We start from the raw sequence: 25,013 nt of genomic DNA, 5'->3' as shown, positions 1-25,013 counted from the left end.
AGCTGCTTGCTTTGTTTTGTTTTGGTATACCCCTGTGGGTTGCTTGAGTGAGCTAGCTTGATCATTCTCACCTTTGGAGCTCTGGTGTCCTGTGCCCAGCTAGCTAGAGCTGTTATCAGGTATATCAGTCTAGGAGTCCATTCAGCTTTCTTATATGAATTCAGCTCAGGTTCCCAGGTAGCTGATCATCAAGTGTGTGGTACAGGCTCTGTCCTACAGTCTTAGAGGGACAGGGGTGATTGGCGTATATACCGGTATCTGATTGCAGCAGGGGGTTACACTCTGAACAAGGCAGGGGACTGAGAACCGACCCCCAAGTGTCTCTGAGGAAAACACGTCTCTGTACCCTAGAGCGTGCTGGTGGGTGGGTTCTGCAGAGGGACCATGTGCACGCAAAGTTTTTGGTTGTAAGGACTGGGAGGTACCAGTTATCTTTGGGCCCCTGTCATGGGTGGTTGGGTGACCTGAGTGGTGCTACCAGTCCTTAGGTCCCTGATGTGGGTAGGTGAGGACCTTGTTTAACAGGCAAAGCAATGTCAAACGTCAAACACCCACCTCTCCACCGCACAGCTGAAGTGGTTGGAGTTTGCCAACAATGGCCTATTCTCCTGAAGTAGGCCCACATAGGTCCGTGCAGAAGGGAAGGGTGCTCAAGGTCCACGGACGGTTATGCCTGGACAGGAGCTGCTTCTGTCCTGAGCTTTCCCGTTTAATGGAGCTAGCAAATTATCTTCTCCCCCAGTTGCAAATTTTTTCCTTCCCAAGGCCGGGAGGATGGCTCTAGGTGTTCACCAGGGTGTATCTCAGGCCCAGGGATTCAGCCGCTGTAGCCGGCTTGGGGGTGAGGGGGGCAAGGTAAAGTGTACGCAAGTACTTAGCTTTTGCTGAGAGCGCCATTCTCCTCAGGTTCTGGAGGTGTGAGTGGACTGTGTGGCTGGCTGCCTCTCCCTGAGGAAACTGCGGCCGAATGCTAGTGTCAGCCTGCTGCTGCCGCCACTGCCACCCTGGGAATGATGCCTGAGGGCTCCCCACGATTCAGGTCCGGCAACTCCTCTCTACTTCTGAACGGTCTCTTCCTCCTCCTGCCCCTCAGTTCGTTGTCTAAGCTTGCCTTTGATGCTCAGGGCTCCCAGCTTGTCCCAAATATAGTCGTTTTACTTGTTTTTTCGGGTCTTTGTTGTAAAGAGGGCTCACTGGAAGCGTCTGTCTATTCTGCCATCTTGGCTCCGCCTCCTAAATTTTAATTTTTAAATTAATTTTAAAATAAAACATGCTTCCTAGGAGAAAATTAATCCTTTGATATACCAATGGTACGTTTAAGGTAAAAGTATCTTTAGATCATAGAACAGAAATATGTAAAATGTTATATATCAAATGTTAACAGGTACTTTCCACAGGTTTGACTTGTTTCTTGATAAAGACATTAGGGAAGGGCACACTTAATGCAAATGAATGGGATGAGCAAATAAAGAAGACCTAAGAGTTGGCCATTGATTTTAAATATTTAATTTGTTCCTATAAACCTTGTCGATAAAAATAATATTCATTTTTTGAATGAATGAACGAGTTCACTGTGAAAGACTTCTCTATGTCACTGTGTCTTCCTTGAGTGAAGCAGGTGTGCCAACACGTTAGGTTCTCAGGTCCAAGTAGCAGAGGGATCTCTGGGAAGAGGGTGGCTCCACAGCACTCAGAAACGTCAAAACTCTAAAAGGAAGATAAGGAAAAAAAAAAAAAAAAGCCCTACTTGTTGCAGTGCAATGGCTTTTGAAGTCTGGTATAGAACCTGCCTTTCACTTATATGTAAGAGGGACTAGTGGCTCTCCACCCACCTGTCTGTGAGAGTTGTTTGCTTTTCTTTAAAAGTATCAGCCTTGTGAACCCACGGTATGAGAGAGACTTGTTTTGGGGGGAGCAGTAGGTCGTTTGTTTCGGAGCTCGTAAAAGGACTAACTGTCCTTGATAATGGATAACACACTTAGTAAGTTTAAAATATTTTATTTTAGGAAACATACTCAGGTTTGTTTTAATCTTCTTTTCTATATTCACAAATTAATCACTACCAACTTAGACACAGTCATTGGTTCCTCTTCCTAAATCTGTTTAAAAAGAAAGTTTTCTTGAAAATTCACAAAAAATACAGCTGATTTCTTTTTGCCAAGGCCATCACTTACTACAGTTAGACTGTACCATTAAGTTTGGTTGGCATCAATACTTTCTGAATAGGCATATTACTTTTCAGTAGTAACAGATACAGTAGGTAAAACTATACCCCTAGATCACCAGCTTTCAAAAGAAGTTGGATCTGTTTAACTCATAATAAATATGTACCAGACATCTGAACAATTTCTAAGCTGCTTGCTTATGAGAAAAAATAAAAATTGCTATGAGAAAAAAAATTTTTTTAAGTTGGCTAGTACTTATTAAGCATTTTCTATATCAAGCACATAGTAAGTACATGAATTTTCTCGCTTAATCATTCTGAATTCCTTTGAGGTAGGGTAGGTACTTTATAACTGTCAATTTACAGATGAAAAAAGAGAGGTTGGAAGAACCTGGGTAATCTGCCCAGGGCCACACAGCTAGGCCAGGGGAAGCCAGTGCTTGAACCAAGTCTCTCTCTCTACAGCTGGATTCTTACCACTGTACCATGGAGCTGGTTAGCTTTACCACGCTTGTTCTTGCTGTTGAGTGCCTTCGAGTCAGTTTCAGCTCATAGTGACCCCATGTGTCAGAGTAGAACTGCCCCATAGAGTTTTCTAGGCTGTCATCTTCACAGAAGCAGATTGTCAGGTCTTTCTCCCGCTGAGCTGCTGGATGGGTTCGAAGTGCCAACCTTTCAGTTAGTAGCAGAGCACTTAACCATTATACCACCAGCTCTGTAGGATGCCTACAGGTCCAGGAAAAACCTTTTAGTGTCAGGCATGTGAACCACAGCACTGGGGACAGGTTACTGAGAATCATGATCTGCTTTAATTTTTATATTTACACATGTACATTTGTATATGCATAGGGAAAGTGCAGGGAAGCCAATAGACCATCAAACAGTCACTGTAATGGCCATTTCAGTACTTGCAGAGGTCTCAGTACTCCTACCCTTTTCTAAGCGGGTGCGTCTGCATGCTCTTCTTGCATGACTACAGGATTTGCTAAGGGCAGGAGCTGGAACTCCTGGACAGGCACTGCCTGCTGTATACTGCACAGCTGGGATTGTTCAGTAGTCCCAGCTTCTTGTTAAAGAAGACCTTGACACAGTATAAAGAGGTTTTCTTCCTCTATAAAAGATGTAAAATTTAAATTAGATATTTTTAGGAATTCCTCATGCTGTTTCTACACCTTTTATAAGCTAGTCGACCTCAGTCAAGAAAACTGGAACAACCAACTTACTCTTCTAGGCAGCTTCTGGATCAGTTAACATCAGTGACTAGCAGTGGTATGCTGGTAAATGTTTAACAACTAGCTCTCCGAAACCTGTTGCTGAAGAGTCGATTCCGACCCATAGTGACCCTACAGGACAGAGTAAAACTGCCCCATGGGGTTTCCAAGGCTGTAATCTTTACGGAAGCAGACTGCCACACCTTCCTCCTGCAGAGCAGCTGGTGGGTTCGAACCACTGACCTTTCAGTTAGCGGCTGAGTGCTTAACTACTGTACCACCAGGGCTCCAGGGGGAGGGAAAAAGCCAGAATTTGTAGCTTTTGCCAATTTTTGTGGTGTAAATACTCCCACCACGGCTGATTACACACTGTGAACATGGAGTTGGGAAGAAATGGGCAGTAGCACACCATCATATGGTATTTCCCACCATACAGATACAAGAGGCGTAAATAACCTCAAGAGCATAAATAACGATAAAATGTAATAAAATAATTAGGAAGTGATAAGCTTTGAGTATCTATCACCTTTATTTTTAATATCATTTATCTAATTATAAGTTTATATAATTTACTTCTTAATAAATGGCTGTTTAACAACCAGCTCTCAAAAATTCAACAATTAGCTCTTGTAAGCTGGTACAAGTTAGCTCCAGCATACCACTGAATTGGTGTTCCAAAGATAGCAAGTTTCAGATTTTCCTTTTGATGTTTTACAAGTTAGATGAACAAGAGCCAGCATCAGGACTCTTGGGACTTTGGACTATTAATCAGTAAAAAGCACATAAATCCTTTGAGCATGCCTGCGAGTAACAGGGTTTGCTGTGATTAGTTTAAAAGATATCTACATATAGGAGTGATCACTGAGCTTTACAATTTTAACCTATTGTTTTCAAGCTTCAGCTAGGAGTGATCACAAACCCAGGGTACGGTCCACGTGTGAGGTGGCAAATGGGATGGAGTGTATGGCTGTCTTCTTCCTTCCCATGTGGGGTAGTATCCTGGAAGCTCTTGCCAAGAGTCTGAGCCAGGGAAGAGGAAGGCAGTTTGAATCGTCAGCTAAACTCCTAATGATTTGTCCAGGGGAGACCCAGGTCCCAGGACTCAATCTGATTTCTTCTACTCAACCAAGTATTAGTGCAGAGAATTTGAACAAAGGTGTCTGAGAGATTGCTTCCACCTCCACCCGATCTTCTTGAACAGATTGTTCCTTGTTGGTGTTCAACACTGGAAGTCTTCACTTGCCTCCTTCCTCTACCAGTTTTACCTCTGGTAGCACTCAGGACTCTCCATTCCATATGGTTTGTCTTGCGTAGGAACTACAAAAGAGAAAAGAAAGACTGTTTCAGCAGCACTGACTCCATCCCCAGAGCTGACCCAGGGTTTTTGTTTCTCTGCCATTCTGTGGCTCATCAGGGAGCGAAGTGAAGTCAGACCTGCTAAAAAAAACCCTAGTGCCCAGACCTGCTAGTTCAGTTGAAATGTTGGTGGAGGCAGTTTGTTGAGACTCATGTTTAGGGCTTGGCGGATATGTATTTCTTTTTGCCTTTTGTGAATAAGGACCTCATTAAGTGTTGTTGGGTGCCTCTGAATCGATTCTGACTCACAGTGGCCCCATGTGACAAAGTAGAATTGTCCCACAGGGTTTTCTTCTTGTGCCTTGGATGGCTGCTGTCTGTGATCTTTACTGGAGCAGACTGCCTGGTCTTTTTCCCAAAGAGCTAACTGCTGGGTGAGTTTGAACTGCCAACTTTTTGTTTAGCAGCTGAGCACTTACCTGTGGTGCCCAGGGCTTCTTTGTTAAGTGTTACTCATTTGCTATTCAGCAAATATTTACTGAGTGTGTGTCCTAAATGAAGGTGCTGAGTGCTGGGCCAGACAAAAACCAGTACCTGCCATCTCAGGTGTACGGCTGTAGTTAGGGCTGTTTTTTTTTGGACCCCATTTGTCTTCTGGACCTTGAAACTGAGTGTTTCCAGGGTTGATGTGTCCACCCATTGAAAGACAGGACTGTAGATGCCTGGTCCTTACAGTCTTTTTTTTGAAGCTAGTCGACTCCGACTCATGGCGACCTAATGTGTGTTCGAGTAGAACTGTGCTCCATAGGACTTTCTTTTTCTATTTATTTTGTTGTTGTTGTTGAGAATATACACAGCAGAACATACACCAATTAAACAGTTTCTACACATGTACCATTTAGTGACAGTGATTACATCAAGTTGTACAACCATTCTCACCCTCTTTTCTGAGTTGTTCCTCCTCCATTAACATAAACTCACTGCCCCCTAAAGTTCCTATCTAATCTTTCAAGTTGTTTTCAGTTTGATCCCGTCTAGATAGTTCTTAAAAGAGCATAATGCTCAAGGCAGGCATTTTTCACTAGTTAAGCTAAACTACTGTTTGGTTTTAAGAAGACTTCAGGGGATATTTTTGGTTTAAGGTTTAAAGATTATCTCAGGGCAATAGTTTCAGGGGTTCATTCAACCTTCATGGCTCCAGGAAGTCCAGAGTCCATGAGAATTTGAAATACTGTTCTGCATTTCCCCCCTTTTGATCAGGATTCTTCTATAGACTCTGATCAAAATGTTCAGTAGTGGTAGCTGGGCACCATCCAGTTCTGGTCTCATGCCAAAAGAGGCAGTTGTTCATAGAGGCAATTAGCCACACATTCTGTATCCTTCTTCTGTACCTGATACCCTCCTTCCTCTATTGCTCCAGGTGAATAAAGACCAATTGTTGTGCCTTGGGTGGCTGCTTGCAAGCTTTTAAGACTGTAGGCACTACGCAACAAATTAGGAGGAAGAACAGAAACACTAAACAAGGTATTAAGCCAATTAACTGGGATGGCCCATGAAACCATGACCCTAAACCTTTTTTTTTTTGTCATTGTTGTAAATATGTCTGTAGCACAACTTCTGCCAATTCAACTTTTTACAGGTGTACAACTTATTGACAGCAATTATAATAATCGACTGTGTAATCTTACCCTTAATCAATGCAATATTTCCATCACCATTAACCACCCACCCTTCCCCTTCCCTTGGGCCCCTGGTAACCACTAATAAACATTGTCCTCTGTACATGTGCCTTTTCTTGTCTTTTTATACAAGTGAGTTCCTGCAATATTTGTCCTTTTGTGGTTGGCTTATTTTGCTCAGCATAATATCTTCAAGCTCCATCCATACTATAGCATGTATCAAGACTTCATTTCTCCTTCTGGCCGAGTAGTATTCCCTTATATGTAAATACCACATTTTGTTTATCCATTCATCTACTGATGGACAATTAGGTTGTTTCCACCTTTTAGCAACTGTGAATAGAGCTGCAGTGAACACTGGTGTACAAATCTCTTTTTGAGTCTCTGCTTTCAAGTCTTTTGGGTATATAGCTAGGAGTGGAATTGCTGGGTCATATGGTAGTTCTATATTTAGTTTTTAGAGGAACAACCACAGTGTTTTCTACCACAGCTCTACCATTCTGCATTTCCACCAGCAATGGATAAGGATTCCCACTTCCCTACATCCTCACCAACGTTTATTTTATTTTATTTTTAATCATAGCCATCCTACTGGGAGTGAAATGTATTGGCATCTCTCTGATGGCTAATAACGCTGAGCATCTTTTCATGTGTTTGGTGGCCATTTGAACGTCCTCTTTGGTGAAATGTCTGTGCAGATTCTTTGCCCATTTTATGATTGGGTTGTTTGTGTTTTTGTTAAGTTGTCCAAGTTTTATATATATTTTGGTTATTAGACTCTTGTTGGATATATGGTTTCCAAAGATATTCTCCCAGTTGGTAACTTGTATTTTCATTTTTTTGGTAAAGCTGTTTGATCAACAAAAGTTTTTAATTTTTATAAGGTTCCATTTATTTATTTTGTCTTTTGCTGTATGTACTTTTGTTATTATGTTAGATAATTTGTTGTTGAAAACTAGACCTGACGGTGTTGCCCTTGCTTTTTTTTCTAAGAATTTAATGGTTTTAGTTTGCATATTCAGGTCCTTAATCCATTTTGAATTTGTTTTTGTGTATGGTGTGAGGCATGGATCCTGTTTCATTTTTCTGTATTTGGAAATCCAATTTTCCCAGCACCATTTATTGAAGAGACTTCTTTCCCCATCGAATGGACTTAGCACCCTTGTCAAAAATCAGTTGACCATAGATGTTGGTGGTTTATTTCTGGACTGCTAATTCTATTCCTATCAAGGAAGACCAGTCAGTACGACTATTATTCAAATTTACGCACCAACCACGAGGGCCAAAGATGAAGAAACAGAAGATTTTTATCAGCAGCTGCAGTCTGAAATTGATCGAACATGCAATCAAGATGCATTGATAATTACTGGCAATTGGAATGCGAAAGTTGGAAACAAAGAAGGATCAGTAGTTGGAAAATATGGCCTTGGTGACAGAAACAATGCCAGAGATCGAATGATAGAATTTTGCAAGATCAGTGACTTCTTCATTGCAAATACCTTCTTTCACCAACATAAACGGCGACTATAGACCTTACCAGATGGAACACACAGAAATCAAACTGACTACATCTGTGGAAAAACACGATGGAAAAGCTCAATTTTTTTTTTATAGACCTTACCAGATGGAACACACAGAAATCAAACTGACTACATCTGTGGAAAAACACGATGGAAAAGCTCAATATCATCAGTCAGAACAAGGCCAGGGGCCGACTGTGGAACAGACATCATTTGCTCATATGCAAGTTCAAGCTGAAACTGAAGAAAATCAGAGCAAGTCCACGAGAACCAAAATATGACCTTGAGTATATACCACCTGAATTTAGAGACCATCTCAAGAATAGATTTGATGCACTGAACACTAGTGACTGAAGACCAGACGAGCTGTGGAATGACATCAAGGACATCACACATGAAGAAAGCAAGAGGTCACTGAAAAGACAGGAAGGAAAGAAAAGGCCAAGAGGGATGTCAGAGGGGACTCTGAAACTTGCTCTTGAGCATCGAGCAGCTAAAGCAAAAGGAAGAATTGATGAAGTAAAAGAACTGAACAGAAGATTTCAAAGGGCGTCTCGAGAAGACAAAGTATTATAACGAAATGTGCAAAGGGCTGGAGATGGAAAACCAAAAGGGAAGAACACGCTCGGTGTTTCTCAAGCTGAAAGAACTGAAGGAAAAATTCAAGCCTCAAGTTGCAATAGTGAAGGATTCCATGGGGAAAATATTAAACGATGCAGGAAGCATCAAAAGAAGATGGAAGGAATACAGAGAGCCATTATACCACAAAGAATTAAGTCACTGTTCAGCCATTTCAAGAGGTGGCATATGATCAGGAACCAATGGTACTGAAGGAAGAAGTCCAAGCTGCTCTGAAGGCGCTGAAGAAATACAAGGCTCCAGGAATTGATGGAATATCAATTGAGATGTTTCCACAAACAGATGCAGCGCTGGAGGTGCTCACCCATCTATGCCAAGAAATATGGAAGACAGCTTCCTGGCCAACTGACTGGAAGAGATCCATATTTATGCCTATTCCCAAGAAAGGTGATCCAACCAAATGTGGAAGTTATAGAACAATATCATCAATATCACACGCAAGCAAAATTTTGCTGAAGCTCATTCAAAAATGGCTGCAGCAGTATATTGACAGGGAACTGCCAGAAATTCAGGCCAGTTTCAGAAGAGGACGTGGAACCAGGGATATAACTGCTGATGTCAGATGGATCCTGGCTGAAAGCAGAGAATACCAGAAGGATGTTTACCTGTGTTTTATTGACTATGCAAAGGCATTCGACTGTGTGGATCATAACAAACTATGGATAACATTGCGAAGAATGGAAATTCCAGAATGCTTAATTGTGCTCATGAGGAACCTTTACACAGATCAAGAGGTGGTTGTTCGGACAGAACGAGGGGATGCTGATTGGTTTAAAGTCAGGAAAGGTGTGTGTCAGGATTGTATTCTTTCACCATATCTATTCGATCTCTATGCTGAGCAAATAATCCGAGAAGCTGGACTATATGAAGAAGAACGGGGCATCAGGATTGAAGGAAGACTCACTAACAACCTGCGTTACGCAGATGACACAACCTTGCTTGCTGAAAGTGAAGAGGACTTGAAGCACTTACTAATGAAGATCAAAGACCACAGCCTTCAGTATGGATTGCGCCTCAACATAAAAAAAAAAAAAAAGAAAACAAAAATCCTCACGACTGGACCAATGAGCAACATCATGATAAATGGAGAAAAGGCTGAAGTTGTCCAGGATTTCATTGTACTTGGATCCACAATCCACGGGCATGGAAGCAGCAGTCAAGAAATCAAAAGATGCATTGCATTGGGTAAATCTGCTGCAAAGGACCTCTTCAAAGTGTTGAAGAGCAAAGATGTCACCCTGAAGACTAAGGTGCGCCTGACCCAAGCCATGGTATTTTCAGTCGCATCATATGCACGTGAAAGCCGGACGATGAATAAGGAAGACCAAAGCAGAGTTGACGCCTTTGAATTGTGGTGTTGGCGAAGAATATTGAATATACCATGGACTTCCAAAAGAATGAACACATCTGTCTTAGAAGAGGCACAGCCAGAATGCTCCTTAGAAGCAAGGATGGCGAGACTGCGTCTTACATACTTTGGACATGTTGTCAGGAGGGATCAGTCCCTGGAGAAGGACATCATGCTTGGCAGAGTACAGGGTCAGCGGAAAAGAGGAAGACCCTCAATGAGGTGGACTGACACAGTGGCTGCAACAATGAGCTCAAGCATGATAACAATTGTAAGGATGGCTCAGGACTAGGCAGTGTTTCATTCTGTTGTGCCTAGGGTCGCTATGAGTCAGAACCGACTCGACGGCACCTAACAACAACAACAATTCTATTCCATTGGTCTGTGTGTCTGTTGTTATATCCGTACAAGGCTGTTTTGATTACTGTAGCTGTATAGTATGTTTCAAAATCAGGAAGTGTGAGTCCTCCTACTTTGTTCTTCTCTTTCAACATTGCTTTAACTATTCAGGGCCTCTTGCCATTCCATATAATGTTGAGGATTGGTTTTTCTATTTCTGTGAAGAAAGCTGTTGGTATTTTGACTGGGATTGCTTTGGGTAGTATTGACATCTTAACAATATTAAGCTTTCCAATCCATGAACATGGAACATTTTTCCATTTATTTAAATCTTTAATCTCTTTCAGCAATGTTTCATAGCTTTTATTGTATAAGTTCTTCAGGTCCCCTGGTTAGACTTATCCCTGGATATTTTATTCTCTTAGATTCTGTTGTAAATGGAATTGTTTCCCTAATTTCCCTTTCAGATTTCTCTTTGCTGGTATGTAGAAACCCAACTGATTTTTGTTTGTTGACCTTGTACCCTGCAACTTTGCTAAATTCCTCTATGAGTTCTAGAAGTTTTCTCGTGGACTCTTTGGGATATTCTATATATAGATAGCATCCACGGAGCGAGACTTCACTTCTTCTTTTCCAGTCGACACCTTTTACTTCTTGTTTTATTGTTCTGGCTGGGACTTCTAATACACTATTGAATAGAAGTGGTGAGTGCAGGCCCGTTTTCTTGTTTCCGATTTCAAGGGGAAAGCTCTCAGTCTCCATTAGGAATAATGTTGGTTGTAGGATTTTCATATACTCTCTGAATCACATTGAGGAGTTTACCTTCTACTCCAGTCTCCTTTAGTGTTTTAAGAAAGGGTGTTGGATTTTGTCAAATGCTGTTTCTGCATCCATACAGATGATTGTGTGGTTCTTTTCCTTTGTTCTACTAATATGTGTATTATGTTGATTGATTTTCTAATGTTGAACCATCCCTGCATTCCTGGAATAAATCCCATTTGGTCGTGGTATATGACGCTTTTAATATGCTGTTGGATTCTGTTCACTAGTATTTTGTTGAGGATTTTTCCATCTGTATTTATAAGAGATATTGGCCTATAGTTTTCTTGTAGTATCTTTGGTTTGGGTATCATTGCTTCATAGAATGAATTAGGGAATATTCCTTCCTTCTCTATCTTTTGGAAGAATTTAAGTAGTACTGATGTCAATTCTTTTCTAAAAGTTTGGTAGAATCCCCAGTGAAGCCATCTGGTCCAGGACTTCTTTTTGGTGGGAGGTTTTTGATCACTGATTTGATCTCTTCACTTGTTATGGGTCTGTTGAGATTTTCTATTTTCTCTTGAGTCAGTTTGGGTCCTGCGGTCTTTTTCTGATTGTTTTCCTTGTATAGAGAGGATGAGAGCTCTGTCTGGGCATGTTCTCTTAACAGCTGGCCAGGCACACAGCTGACATAGCTGCTGGGCACGCTGAGAGTTCTAGATGGAAGGGCAGGTGAAGGCTCAGGATTATGAAAATAGCTTTGGGATTCCCCCTGCTTGGGGTTCCCAGGAGAGAGACTATTCTTAGGAGGTGTCTCTGCCCCGAAGGAGCTTTTCTTTGCCACTTGGCCTGAAGGACTCCTTCTTGAAAAAGAGATTTGGGCCAGAGTCAAAATCCTGAACTGCAAAGAGATGGCCAATTAGGCCACTGGGCTGAGTTCCAGCCAAGGAGGCTGGCTCTGCCTCTTAGTGCCCTGAACAGGCTGGAAAGAGTCTTGGCCAGTGGTTCCATGGCATGGTGGGTGCGGGAAGCCAAGTTCACAGTCATGCCCCTCTCCCAGCGGAGAGACCATGAGTCAGCCTGTCCCACTCCCGCCTGCCCTAAGAGCCCAGTGCAGTCGCATGGTGAAGCAGGAAGAGGGGGAAAGGAAGCTGTAGAAAAATAAACATTTCCTTGCATTTTACTTGGAACAAAACACCATTTGTGGCGTCCTCAGATCCATAATGTTTCTCCCCTCCTCCCCCGGCTGTTTTCCTCCTCTTGTGTAGCGACGGATTCTTCCCTTACCTGATGAGAGTCCAGGGTGCATCCTGTGGAAAAACAGGAGCAAGATATAGAAGGCAAAAGCCAAGCAACCAAAGATCACGCCACAGACCAGGAAACTATAGCTGCCCTGAGCCTGGAATATCTGCCAAAGGGAAAAACACAGAGACAGGGCGTTAAAACTTCACATGGAAAATTATCGGAGGAAGAGGCCTTCTTGGGCCCTTGGCAGGCTTTTCAGTCAAGTTGAAGCCTGTCATACCAATAGCGAGAAACATGGGGTAGGAGGGAAGTCTTGGGCTCGTTTCATGGTTATGTTTCTGGAGGAGGGAGAAATCCTGCTCTGAGGCAGGGCTTGGACCTAGTGACCCCCACCCCCACCCCCACCCTCACCCCATAGTCTTTTTCAGCTCAGTATTCTGGAATCTTCTGAAAATCTCTATATCATCACTGAAACTCCAACCATATTAGGTGTTCTATACTCACAAAGCTTAACCCGATCTTTGCAGAGGATAAATATACACACAGACACATTTAACTTTTTATTATGGAAAATTTGAAACCTATGCCAGAAGAGCATATGGAACTCCCATGGACCCAGCACCCCACTTTAACAATCAGCAACAATTTCATCTGTACCCCTTCGCTTCTGCCCTGCACTCGTTATGTTGCAGTGAATCCCAGATATCACATCATTTCAGGGCAGAGGGTGTCATAAGATACAGCTTGTCACCCATCTGGTAGAGCAAGAGAGGAAGAAAGGAGACTTGGGTGGTGATTAGGGGGATTTTTGGATACTGCAAGGCCTAGGTTGGAACGTCACCTCTGTCAGTTACTAGCAATGTGACTCACCTAGGACAAGTTATCTGAGTTTCAGTATCCTCCGTTGTAAAAAGAATAACATCTACATCATAAGCCAATTGCCACTGAGTCGACTCCAACTCATGGTGACCCCATGTGTATCAGAGGAGAACTGTGCTCCATAGGGTTCTCGATGGCTGATTCTTCAGAAGTAGATTGCCAGGCCTTTCTTCCAAGGCACCTTGTGGTGAGCTTGAACCATGAGCCTTCTAGTTGTCAGCCAAGAGCGTTAACTGTCTGCATCACCCAGGGACTCCCTATCTACTTCAGATATGCCCATGTTTCACTTGTTCACCAGGAAAAAAAAGGACTAACATCAGTTTTTTATTAAATATTATGTTGTTGTTCTTTTTGTTGTTAAGTGCCATCAAGTTGGTTCTGACTCATAGTGACCCTATGTACAACAGAACGAAACGCTGCCGGGTCCTGCGCCATCCTCACAGTCATTGCTGTTTGAGCCCACTGTTGCAGCCACTGTGTCAATCCATCTCATTGAGGGTCTTCCTCTCTTTCACTGACCCTCTACTTTACCACGCATGATGTTCTTCTCCAGGGACTGGTCCCTTCTAATAACATGTCCAAAGTACATGAGAGGAAGTCTCGCTATCCTCGCTTCTAAGGAGCCTTCTGGCTGTAGTTCTTCCAAAACAGACTTGTTTGTTCTTCTGGCAGTCCATGGTATATTCAATGTTCTCTGCCAACACCATAATTCAAAGGCATCAATTCTTTGGTCTTCCTTATTCATTGGCCAGCTTTTGCATGCATATGAGGCTATTTAAAATACCATAGCTAGGGTCAGGTGCACCTTAGTCCTCAAAGTGACATCTTTGCTTTTGAACACTTCAAAAAGGTTTTGCAGGGGATTTTCCCAATGCAATATATCGTTTGATTTCTTGATTGCTGCTTCCATGGGTGTTGATTGTAGATCCATGTAAAATGATATCCTTGACAACTTTAATCTTGTCTCCATTTATCATGATGTTGCTTATTGGTCCAGTTGTGAGGATTTTTGTTTTCTTTATGTTGAGGTGTAACCCATACTGAAGGCTGTGGTCATTGATCTTCATCAGTAAGTGCTTCAAGTCCTCTTCACTTTGAGCAGGCAAGGTTGTGTCATCTGCATATCGCAGATTGTTAAATACTATAGTGTTCCTTTTTTTTTTTTCCCCTGGTGAACAAGTGACACATGGGCATGGTTGAAGGGAACTGGGGAGAGTTGATCCTTGATCAAGGCAGGAGTTGGGCAGGGAAGCTGGGCTCCGTGCAGGGTGACCACAGGCGGTGAGAGTTGGGGTAGGGAGCGGTGAGCTGAGAATGGATGGGAAAAGACTCTGACTGCAGCTCAAACCCATCTTGGGCCCTGAGAGCCAAACAGCGTTCCCACAGGCCCCTCTGGCTCCGCTCCCGGGCAGACTCATGTTTGCTTTGGACCTGACTACACATCCCCTCACTTCTCCAGGTCCCACATGTGGCGGCTCGCTCTCAAGGCTGCCTCTGATACAGTCACAGGTACCGCAGGCACAGTGGGCCCTACTTGCTCTGTGGGAGACCCAGGGAGGGCCAGTTGGGTTCAGAAGGTGGGTGCTGGCGTCCTCTCACCTGCCCTGAGGCATGCTCCAATTGTCCCCCACCTAGAGTTTCCCACATACCGAACCAACCAGTAGCTGGAGCACCATCTCGCCGATTGCTGCCCCGGTCACCAGCACAGTGGTCGCACAGCCTAACAAAAAGAGAAGGATTTGGTTTGGTAGAAGCAAGTCAAGGGGACAGATGTCAGCTGTCCTAATCCAGGCTGTTTCTGGGAAACCTCTGGAAAATGGTATGGCTGCCTAAAAGGACTACATTGGATTCCTAGATTTCTAGACTTTAGCCCTTAACTTTGGTTTGGGAGTGCTTATGTCTCCTCCTTCTCCTGAAGCCTTCAGTTGCTCACAGTTGTCTTCAGGCCCAGCATTCAGCTGCCCCTCCCAATCTGACCACCACCTACCTTTCCAGAAAGGTGTCCTGATATTGTCAAGGACAGGAGCTGGGCGGGAAAGCCCTCTGCTGTAGGCTGAGTGTCCCAGCTGCGCTGATGGGCCACAAGCCTCTGACGAGCCTGAACACATGGCCTTCAGAGCCCAAGCTTCCGAGTCGGACTTGGGTTTCAGTCCCAGCTCTGTCACCTTAGGCAAGTTCTCTAACTTCTCTAGGCCTTGGTTTACTTCTCTGTAAAATGGGCATCACAGCACCTCCTTCACAGGGTGGTGTGGCTAGCTCTGGTATAATACATGTAAACTGCTTATTAGCATAGGGCTGGGCCGCCAAACCTGGACTAGTTGCTCCTCCCCTGTGCTCCCACGGCCCCCTTCCCCCTACCCACTTACCCCACTGTCTGTAAACCTGCCAGCCTTGCCCACCAGGCCAAAGGTCATGAGAGGAGGACTGACCTGGAGCTCTGGCTCCCTGGCGTGCCCCCAGCTGGTGAGCTAGGTGGCCATGGGAGCAGAGCTCAGTGTGCTGACTAAAACAGCTGTCCTCATCTTGTGCTCTGGGCTTCCAGCTCCTGTTAGCTTTTCAGCCTGTTACATTGCTGTCTGTCTCTGGCGGGTGCTCTCATGCTGGTAGCTGCCCTACCCTGCCCGCCCCCCTACCCCATGCCTTTTCTTTTCCTCTGCCTTTCCAGATCCCAGGCCAGCTCACGTCCTATCTCCTCCATGAAGCTACCTGTAGATTCAGCACTGGCTACTGCCTCTCTGAATTCAGTGGCACCCACTGTCTAGTCCAGTTATTCATTCAAAACACCCGAAGGCCTTCGCACAGGAGGTACTGTGCTCGGCACTGACGAGGCGCAGACAAATGGTAAGAGCTAACATGTACTGAGCACTTGGGAGCCAGGCACACTGCTAAGCCAAGGGCTTTGATTATCTCTAATGCACAAAACAATCCTTTGTGCACCTCCATTTTAGAAATGAGAAAATTGAGGCTCAGAGAGGGGATGGAAATTGCACAAGGTCATAAAGCTAGTGAGTGCTGAGTTGGGATTTACTCAGGTCTGCCTTTTCCCTTGTCCCTTGCTGATGCCCGCACGGAGCACATGTCCAGGAGAGGAGGCAAGTTACGTAGGCACAGAAGCCTTGAGTGGTTGAACGGGAGAGGCAGGGGCGCTGTGCCGTGGAGCACCAAGGAGGGGGATCGGAGAAGCTTCCGGAGGATGGCGGAGGAGAGGCTTGCGTCAGGTCTGGAAGGACAGCAGGCAGATAAAGGGCAGAGAGGGCATTCCAGGCAGAGGGTTTAGCATGGGCCAGGGGGTGGAGGGACAGGACAATTTTGTGCCATCAGAGAACAGCATGTACTTCAGTGTGGCCCTGGTGGCATAGTGGTTAAGAGTTCGGCTGTTAACCAAAAGGCCAGCAGTTCGAATCCACTAGGTGCTCCTTAGAAACTCTATGGGCAGTTCTACTTTGTCCTGTAGGGTTGCTGAGTTGGAATCGATTCAATCTCAATGGGTTTGGTTTTTTTTTTTTTTTGGTTTTCAGCATGGCCAGAATGCAGGCTGTGAGGGGGAGCAGGGGGAGGAGGCTGGGGAAAGGAAGACAACTCCACAGGAAGATACCAAGGCTGTGTTTTAAAACGACCCCTCAGCAGCATGGCTTAGTCAATGGCCCCCACCCCTGACTACACGCTAAAACCACCCCTCGGCAGCATGGTTTAGTCAATGGCCCCCACCCCTGACTATCCACTAAAATCCCGCAGGAGTTCCCACCCATGAACTTGGACTTTCTGGAGAGGAGGCCCAGGCATGGATCCAGGCTTGTTATAAGCACTCCTTATGATTTTAATGCTCAGCCAGGGTCGAGCACCACTGGACTGACAGCAGAAGGACAAGCCAAGGTATTATTAAAACAGTCCAGGCAGGTAAATGACAAGAAAAGCTGCGCCAAGGAAGGGGCAGAGAGAAATGAAAAGAGGGCGGACCTGAAGGATGATTTACAGGCAGAATCAAACAATATAACTTATTGTTATTACAGTAAAACCTGAGAAGGCTGGAACCTGTGTAAGGTGGAAACCTGTCAGAGAAGGAAAACTCAAATATTATCCATGAAAACAAGTGATAGAAAAGTGGTAAGACGGCGCCCTGTCAAAGGTGGAAAACTTTCAAGATCAGGAAAAATATGGCAGTCCCATGGATTTCCAGCTCTCACAGGCTTCAATGTATTTAACATGTGTTGTACCTAAAACTCTGTGGGATACACTGTGTTGTGCATGAGACCAGCATTATTTCATTATTCCATTTATTGCCTGAGGTTTCGAGACTGAGGATCGAGGAAGGAATCCCAGTGCTTTCCCATCCCTGGGAGCTGGGTGAGCTGGCTGCTATCTGTGTGCCCCAGGTGTGTCTGCGGGAGGTAGGGCCTCCTTGGGCATGTCCTGAGGGACCCAGTACTGTGTCCTTAGGGCAGAAAGGTGGGTGAATGAGTGACCAGGTGGATGAGCAATCCTGATTGCACGAGGCATCTTCTTCCCTCATTTTTCATTACGGCCAGGACTTCTTTAGAATCATAATCCAATCAAATTTATATCAGGCTAGTCCCTGATTTTGGGGTACTCCTCAGATCATGTTTAGAACCCCGACTCAGACAAGCTGAAAGCTGAAACTCGAATACATTTGATTCCTTGATTCATTCTGTCACATGACTTGTTTTTTCTTCTAAATGACAAATGTTAAACAGTGTATGGTCTGGTCTCATCCAGATTGAAATATATATACTGTGAAGCCTGTGAGTGCCAGAAGCTCGACAGGGACTGCCTTGTTTTTCTGTGTCTTGCAAGTTTTCGGCCTTTGAGAGGTCAGTCTTACCACTTTTTCTATCGCTGGTTTTAGTGGGAAATATTTGAGTTTTCCACCTTATGTAGCTTCTCGCTTTCGAAGGCTTTACTGTATATGTTTTTATGCCCAAAAGGGATCTGGGAGGAAACAAATCACACTGCTAACATGGTTATTTTCAGCTACTTTGACTTACAGCTCTAGATACTTGTATTGTTTGAAGTCTTTACAGTGAATATATACTACTATTATAATAAAAAACTCCATTTGAAAACAAAAACAAAAAAAGTTCACATTTGTTGTAGAAAATATTTGATTTTTCCATAATGGTGGATGATGATGTTATGTGCTAAAATTATTTGGGGATTATCCTTAGATTTCAAGGACCCAGGCTCCCCTTGTCTCTCACTTTGTGGGTAATGGCGAGTCTGGCCCTCCCTACACACCCCATCTCGCCGCCTCCTCCAAGGAAATCACTTATCTTAATGCTGGTTTTCCAACACTCTAGGGCATCTGGAGCCCTGGTGGCAAAGTGCTTAAGAAATCAGCGGCTAACCAAAAGGCTGGCAGTTGGAATCCAGCAGCTGCTCTTTGGAAATGCTATGGGGCAGTTCTACTCCGCCCTGTAGGGTCGCTATGAGTCGGAATCAACTCGACAGCAATGGATTTGGTTTTTTGGAGGGCATCCCTAGTTACTTCCAAAGATAAAGTTAAATGTTTGAAGCATAATTAATCTTAACTCATTAAAAAAAGATCTTTGCTACATGCACTTGGAAGGCTAGGGAGAGTGGAGCGGGACTGGTGGAGAGAATTATAGGTTTCTGACATTGAAGGTGCTGTGTCACAACCCCAAGCCAGGTGTGGAGTCACTGTGGTAACTCTCTATGCCTCAGCAATATCTTCAACGACAACAAAGCAAGGAGGTACCATTACTGATACTTAAATGATAAAATACCTTGCATATGCCATAGCATTTCATATACATCTTAGCTTTTCTTTTCAACTTGGAATTTCCAGCACATGCCTGTTACACAAATGTCAGCTGTAAGCCAGTAGACAATGCCATGGAAAAAAAGAAAACGGAAAAGGAACACCTACTTCAGGCTACTCTGGGGCCCACAATCACACTGATACAGGTAAAATTTTGAATGGAGGGAGCCATGTGTGTCAAAACAAGCCCTGTTTGGAAACCTGTTCCCGCTAAAGCCAGGAGGGGAGCATCCGTTCGTCCGAGGAGCTGGGGCGAGGAGCTGGGGTACTTATCGGAGTTCCAGCAGAGAGATGGTGCTGGGCTCCAGTATCACAGATGGGTGGGGTGGGAGGAAGGGGCGCTCAGCCAGCAGGAGAAGGCCGCTTTGGTCTCAGCCCTTAACTCACCTTTGTACTGAAGGATGTCCTCGGTGTAGGCTAGCATGCTGGGAAAGGTGCTACTGAGGAACAGCCCCAGACTCGCGGTCCCCACAAACAGGAAGACGACGTTGTAGGAGAAAATGAGAAGCACCAGGAAAGTCGCTACCACGCCGACCTGTCACAGTAGAGATAGAGGCTTAGAAATTGGGAAAAACTGAACATCCATTAGGAAAGAGGAAAAAACAGGCCTCAGAAAGACCTACGGGCTTGCCGGCTGTCCTGGCTTGGGAAAGTGTCCTCCCTAGTCCCAGGGGCAGTGCTGTGTAGCCAATGCGCCACCCTGTGGTACACGTGGGGACTGCAACTTTCCTATTCCGGTGTCCACGAAGGAAGCCCGGAGAGCGAGAGCCACGGCCGGGAGGCGAGCCCACCGAGCTCTATGCAAACGGCGTACCACGCCCGCTCGTTATGCATTTGGTGAACGAATACTGCCTGTACCCAAGGGCTTATCTGTAAAGCCACGGGTAATTCCATCCCAGTCATCGGCTCTCTGCCCTGCCGGCCTGGCTTGTATGAGTCTTCTATTTCTCTGTGAAGAGAAGCGACTTCGCTTTCACTAAAAGCTCCTGAGTACACCAGGCCAAGAGTGCGCAGAGGAAGCAGTTGGGCAGCAAGAGAGGCGGAGAGGTGGTTGCAGCGTCCCACCCTCTGGGAATCCAAGCAGATCTCACAGGCTGAGTGTCAGTGGCTACAGCAACCAGCGTGGATTCCTCCAGCTCAGGCTTGGATTCCCAGGGGCAGATGCTCATCTGTGGTTGGGGACCCTTGTGATGACACAGGCCCCAGCTGAGCCCTCTGCCAGGAACGCTCACAGTCAAGGTCTCTGTCACGTGGGCATATTTTGTTAAAATAACCCTATTTCTGTCTTTTTTTTATTGTTGTAAAAATGTAGATAACACATTTGCCAAGCCAACATTTTCAGAGTATAATTCGGTGACGCCAATCACATCAGCCGTGTTGTGCAGCCATGGCCAATACCTGCTGCCAGATTTTCAGAAACAGAAATCCAGCGCTTCCTAAACAACAACCCCTCCTCTGCCTCCCTTCCGCCCCGGTGACCACAGCCCAACTCTGACCTCTGTGCGTTTGCCTGTCCTAGGTCTTTCGTATCAGTGGACAGAGTGAACCAAGTCAACCACAAAAATAACCCGATTTCTAAGTTCTTGAAAATGCTTTCACCATGCGGAACCCCTCTGGGAAGAGACCCTAGGTCACGTAAAATTTGGAGTCTGAAGACCTAGGTCTAAGTCCCAACTCTGTTATTTACCAGTATTTACGAAAGCCCCATAAAGGGTGATGGTGAAATCATAAATAATGAAGGGTCTCTCTGTACAGTGTGAACCTGTAGACAGATATCAGCCCTAGTGTTTATGTGCAGACTTCTCTTAATTTAGGAGCCCTGGTACTGCAGTGGTTAAAGACCTCGACTGTTAGCTGAAAGGTTGGTGGTTCAAACCCACCCGCTGCTCTGCAGGAGGAAGATGTGGCAGTCTGTTTCCATAAAGATTACAGCCTTGGAGACCCTACTGGGCACTTCTACTCCGTCCTATAGGGTGGCTGTGAGTAGAAATTAACTCTACAGCAACGGGTTTTCTTTTTTTTTTTTTATATCTTAGGAGACGAAGATCCTCTGTTGAAACCCATAGCTTTGAGGCAAATCTTGCTGGGTGAGCGCATGTGTTTCTAGAAAACATAAGATAAAACCATAGAGTATAGAAATAGAAGGTGTGTAAAGAATACACTTAATTGGGCTCATGAGGAACCTGTACGTAGATCAAGAGGCAGTTGTTTGGACAGAATAAGGGGATACTACGTGGTTTAAAGTCAGGAAAGGTGTGCATCAGGGTTGTATCCTTTCACCATACTGATCCAAGCTGTATGCTGAGCAAATAGTCTGATAAACTGGACTATATGAAGAAGAACGGGGCATCAGGATTGGAGGAAGACTCATTAACAACCTGTGTTATGCAGATGACACAACCTTGCTTGCTGAAAGTGAAGAGGACTTGAAGCACTTACTGACGATGATCAAAGACCACAGCCTTCAGTATGGATTGCACCTCAACATAAAGAAAACAAAAATCCTCACAACTGGACCAATGAGCAACATCATGATAAATGGAAAAAGGATTGAAGTTGTCAAGGATTTCATTTTACTTGGATCCACAATCAACAGCCATGGAAGCAGCAGTCAAGAAATCAAAAGACGCATTGCATTGGGCAAATCTGCTGCAAAGGACCTCTTTCAAATGTTGAAAAACAAAGATGTCAGCTTGAAGACTAAGGTGCGCCTGACCCAAGCCATGGTATTTTTAATTGCATCACATGGATGGAAAGCTGGACGATAAATAAGGAAGACAGAAGAATTGGCACCTTTGAATTGTGGTAGTGGTGAAAAATACTGACTATACCGTGAACTGCCAAAAGAACGAACAAATCTGTTTTGGAAGAAGTACAACCAGAATGCTCCTTAGAAGCAAGGATGGCGAGACTGTGTCTTACATACTTGGGACGTGTTGTCAGGAGAGATCAGTCTCTGGAGAAGGAAATCATGCTTGGTAAAGCAGAGGGTCAATGAAAGAGAGGAAGACCCTCAAGGGGATGGATTGACACAGTGGCTGCAACGATAGGCTCGAGCATAACAACGATTGTGGGCATGGGACAGGACTGGGCAGTGTTTCGTTCTATAGCGCATAAGGCTGATATAAGTCAGAACTGACTCAATGGCACCTAACAACCACAACGACAAGGGGTCACAGGAACCCTGGTGGCACAGTGGTTAAGAGATTTGCTGCTAACCGAAAGCTCAGCTGTTAGAATCTACCTGCCGCTCCTTGGAAACCCTATGGGGGTAGTTCTACTTTGTATGTCGCTATGAGTCCGCATCAACTCGATGGCAGTGGGTTAAGGGATCATATCTAATCCAGTCCCCACCCCTCTCTGCTGTGTAGATGAAAGACTGAGACTGCAGAAAGGAAGAGACTTCATAAAGTCACTGAAATAGGAAAAACAGTCAGTGATCCCAACCTGTGACCCTTGTCCTTTGCTCTCCTTCCCCATCCCCTCAGTCTCTGTGCTGCAAGATGTTGTAGGTGTGAGGCATTCTCCTGGAGTCATGCTTTGAGACTCAGGGTCCTTACCCAGAAAGACTTCCTGCTCCTGGAGAGGAAGGAGCCACAAAACAGTGGCTGAAGAAAACACGCTCTCTTCACATTGCAGAGGCAACACAACAGAACTCTTTAATGCAGTAAAAATATGAGAGCAATGGACAGATCTATCATTCTAATATAATGTATGTCCTTGACATAATATATTTGCTCTTTCTTCCTCCTCTGCTCCATTTCTAAATGTTGGAGTGGCCCAGGACTCTATTCTGGCTCTTCTTTATCTACATTCCCCCCCTTAGTCCAGTTCTGTGGTTTCAAATATCTGTATGCCCGGTACTCTCAATCCTATCAGCCACAACTCGTGTCCGGAATTCCAGACATGCATATAAAGCTAACCCTTTGATGTAGTCACTGAATGACCAACTTAACATGTTTAAAACAGAACTTTTAATTTCCTCCACCAAACTTACTCCTCATAACCAATTAGTAGCATCTTCATCCATTCTGTTGCTCAAGCCCCATGTTTAAGAGTGGTCCTTGATTTCTCATACTCTCACCTTCTATATTCAGGCCAAGGGCAAGTCCTCTCAATTCTACCTCAAAAAATGATTAGCCTGGAGCAGGAGAGGAAGAACAAGGATCAGGAATTGCAGGAAGAACTGGAATGCATGTGTAATCGCCTACATGAACATCTGCCTCCTTTGCCATGAGACCACAAGATTGATCAAAAATTCTATAGAAGAATCCCCATCAAAAGGGGGAAAATACAGAGTAGAATTTCAAATTCTCATGGAATCCAGCCTTTCTGGAGCCATTGAGGCCGGATGACACCCCTCCAAACTGTTGCCCTGAGGAAATCTTTAAAACGTAAACCTTAACCAGAAAGTATCCCCAAAAGTCATCTTTAAACCAAACAATAGTTTAGCTTGATTAGAAAAGAATGTCTGCCTTGAGCAAAGAATTATCTGTATGTGATTAAATTGACAACAGCAACTCGAAATGTTAGATAAGAAGCTTGGGGAGCAGTGAGTTTGTATTGATGATGGTGCAACAGTTTGGAAAAGGTTCTAGAGAAAGGTGACACAGCCACTCAAGTGTACATGCAGAAGCCGTTGAATTGGTGTACATTTTGTTGTGTGTATTTTCACTAAAAAAAAAAAAAAAATGAGCATCTTTGTATCTCTCTAAATCCATCATGACCACCCTCGTCCAAGCCACCTCCATGTCAGGCCTGGACCACAGGAGTAGCCATCTCACCAGCCTCCCTGCTGTTACTCCTGTCCCTCTATAATCTATCCTCCCACATAACAACTAGTTGTTGCTGGCTGCCATCGAACTGGTTCCTGACTCATAGTGACCCCCACACACAATGGGATCAGACTGCAGTGATCCATAGGGCTTTCATTGGCCAGGCCTTTCTTCCTAGTCCATTTTAGTCTAGAAGCTCCGCCGAAACCAGTTGAGTATCATAGCAACAGGAAAGGGCAAGCCTCTACTGACAGACGGGTGGTGGCTGTGCATGAGGTCCATTGGCCAGCAATCAAACCCAGGTCTCCCGCATGGAAGGTGAGAATTCCACCTCTGAACCACCATTGTCTTCATAACAACTAGAGTGAGCTTTTAAAAATGCAAAGCAGATCATGTCCATTCCCTGCTTAGATCCTTCTAATGGCTTCCCATCCACTTAGAATAAAATGCACTCCCTGGCTGTTAAGACCTACAGGGTCCAGCGTGTGTCTGCTTCCCCAGCCTCACCTGTTTCTGCTCATGCTCCCCACCTCCACACTACCGCCATGCTGCAGCCAAGTGAGCTGCCACCTTGGGGCCTTGGACTAGCAGTGCCCTCTGCCAGGAATGCTTACCCTCTGCTTTCCACCTGGCTGGCACCTTCTCAACTGAAGTCTCTGCCACAGAGAGGCCTTCCCTGAGCTTGAGCAGGCACCGGTACCTTGATATTGCTCCTGCTCCTACTGGCCATCTGGCTTCCCAACGTCCAAACCACCGTTTCCAGGCCAGCCTCGAAGACAGTCACCCAGTAAGAAATCCCTAGATTTGCGGAAGTTTAAAAACACCTAACTCTCTTATGTTTCTAAGGCCATTAGCGTGTAAACCCCTAGGCCTGAGGGGTGGCCAGAGGGTGGCTGTTTGTGGAGGGTATGGGTGGAGCTTGGAGAAGCAGGCTGAGGTGTCCACACATGTGTGTCCAAGATCCTCATGGCGTGGGACAGAGCTGGGGTGGAAAGAGAAGGAGACAGGCCACTGGACAGGGCTTATACCACGCTGCCACATCTAGCACAGAACTCCGAGGAATCTGAGAGACTACATGGAAACCTGACTTTTGGGCTCATTATGAAGGTGTATTCATCAAGGTAGGAAGATAGAGCATATTTTTTTTAAAGGTGTGTCAGCTTGTTTTGTAAATCTAATATATTTACACATATGGTACATGGGCCTCTGTGTGACTTCTTGCTCCAGGCTCCACAAATGTTAGGACCAGGCCTCCGCTGGGTCCTGATTGCCAACCCAGTAAAGTCCACACTTGGACACTTGAGGCTTTGCACCCCGAGATCAGCCAGCACAAATGGGGCAGCCCTGGGTTCTCTGATAACA

At 44.9% G+C, this 25,013-nt stretch overlaps 1 protein-coding gene across 1 annotated transcript in view; it reads right to left on the bottom strand.

The window, feature by feature from the left end:
- Nucleotides 1-1,539: 1,539 nt before the first annotated feature.
- Nucleotides 1,540-25,013, bottom strand: part of MFSD4A (major facilitator superfamily domain containing 4A) — a 42,815-nt gene continuing 19,341 nt past the window's right edge. The window contains exons 7-10 of the mRNA XM_049858444.1: nt 19,264-19,411; nt 14,729-14,799; nt 12,243-12,363; nt 1,540-4,692 (exon numbers count right to left, since the gene is read on the bottom strand). Coding sequence (XP_049714401.1) covers nt 4,637-4,692; nt 12,243-12,363; nt 14,729-14,799; nt 19,264-19,411 — 396 coding nt within the window. The 3' untranslated portion in view covers nt 1,540-4,636. The remainder of the gene's footprint in view (nt 4,693-12,242; nt 12,364-14,728; nt 14,800-19,263; nt 19,412-25,013) is intronic.

The sequence above is a fragment of the Elephas maximus genome, chromosome 18, assembly GCF_024166365.1.
Source record: "Elephas maximus indicus isolate mEleMax1 chromosome 18, mEleMax1 primary haplotype, whole genome shotgun sequence".
In the NCBI taxonomy this organism is placed as follows: Eukaryota; Metazoa; Chordata; class Mammalia; order Proboscidea; family Elephantidae; genus Elephas; species Elephas maximus.
This window is presented reverse-complemented; position numbering and strand designations above follow the sequence as displayed.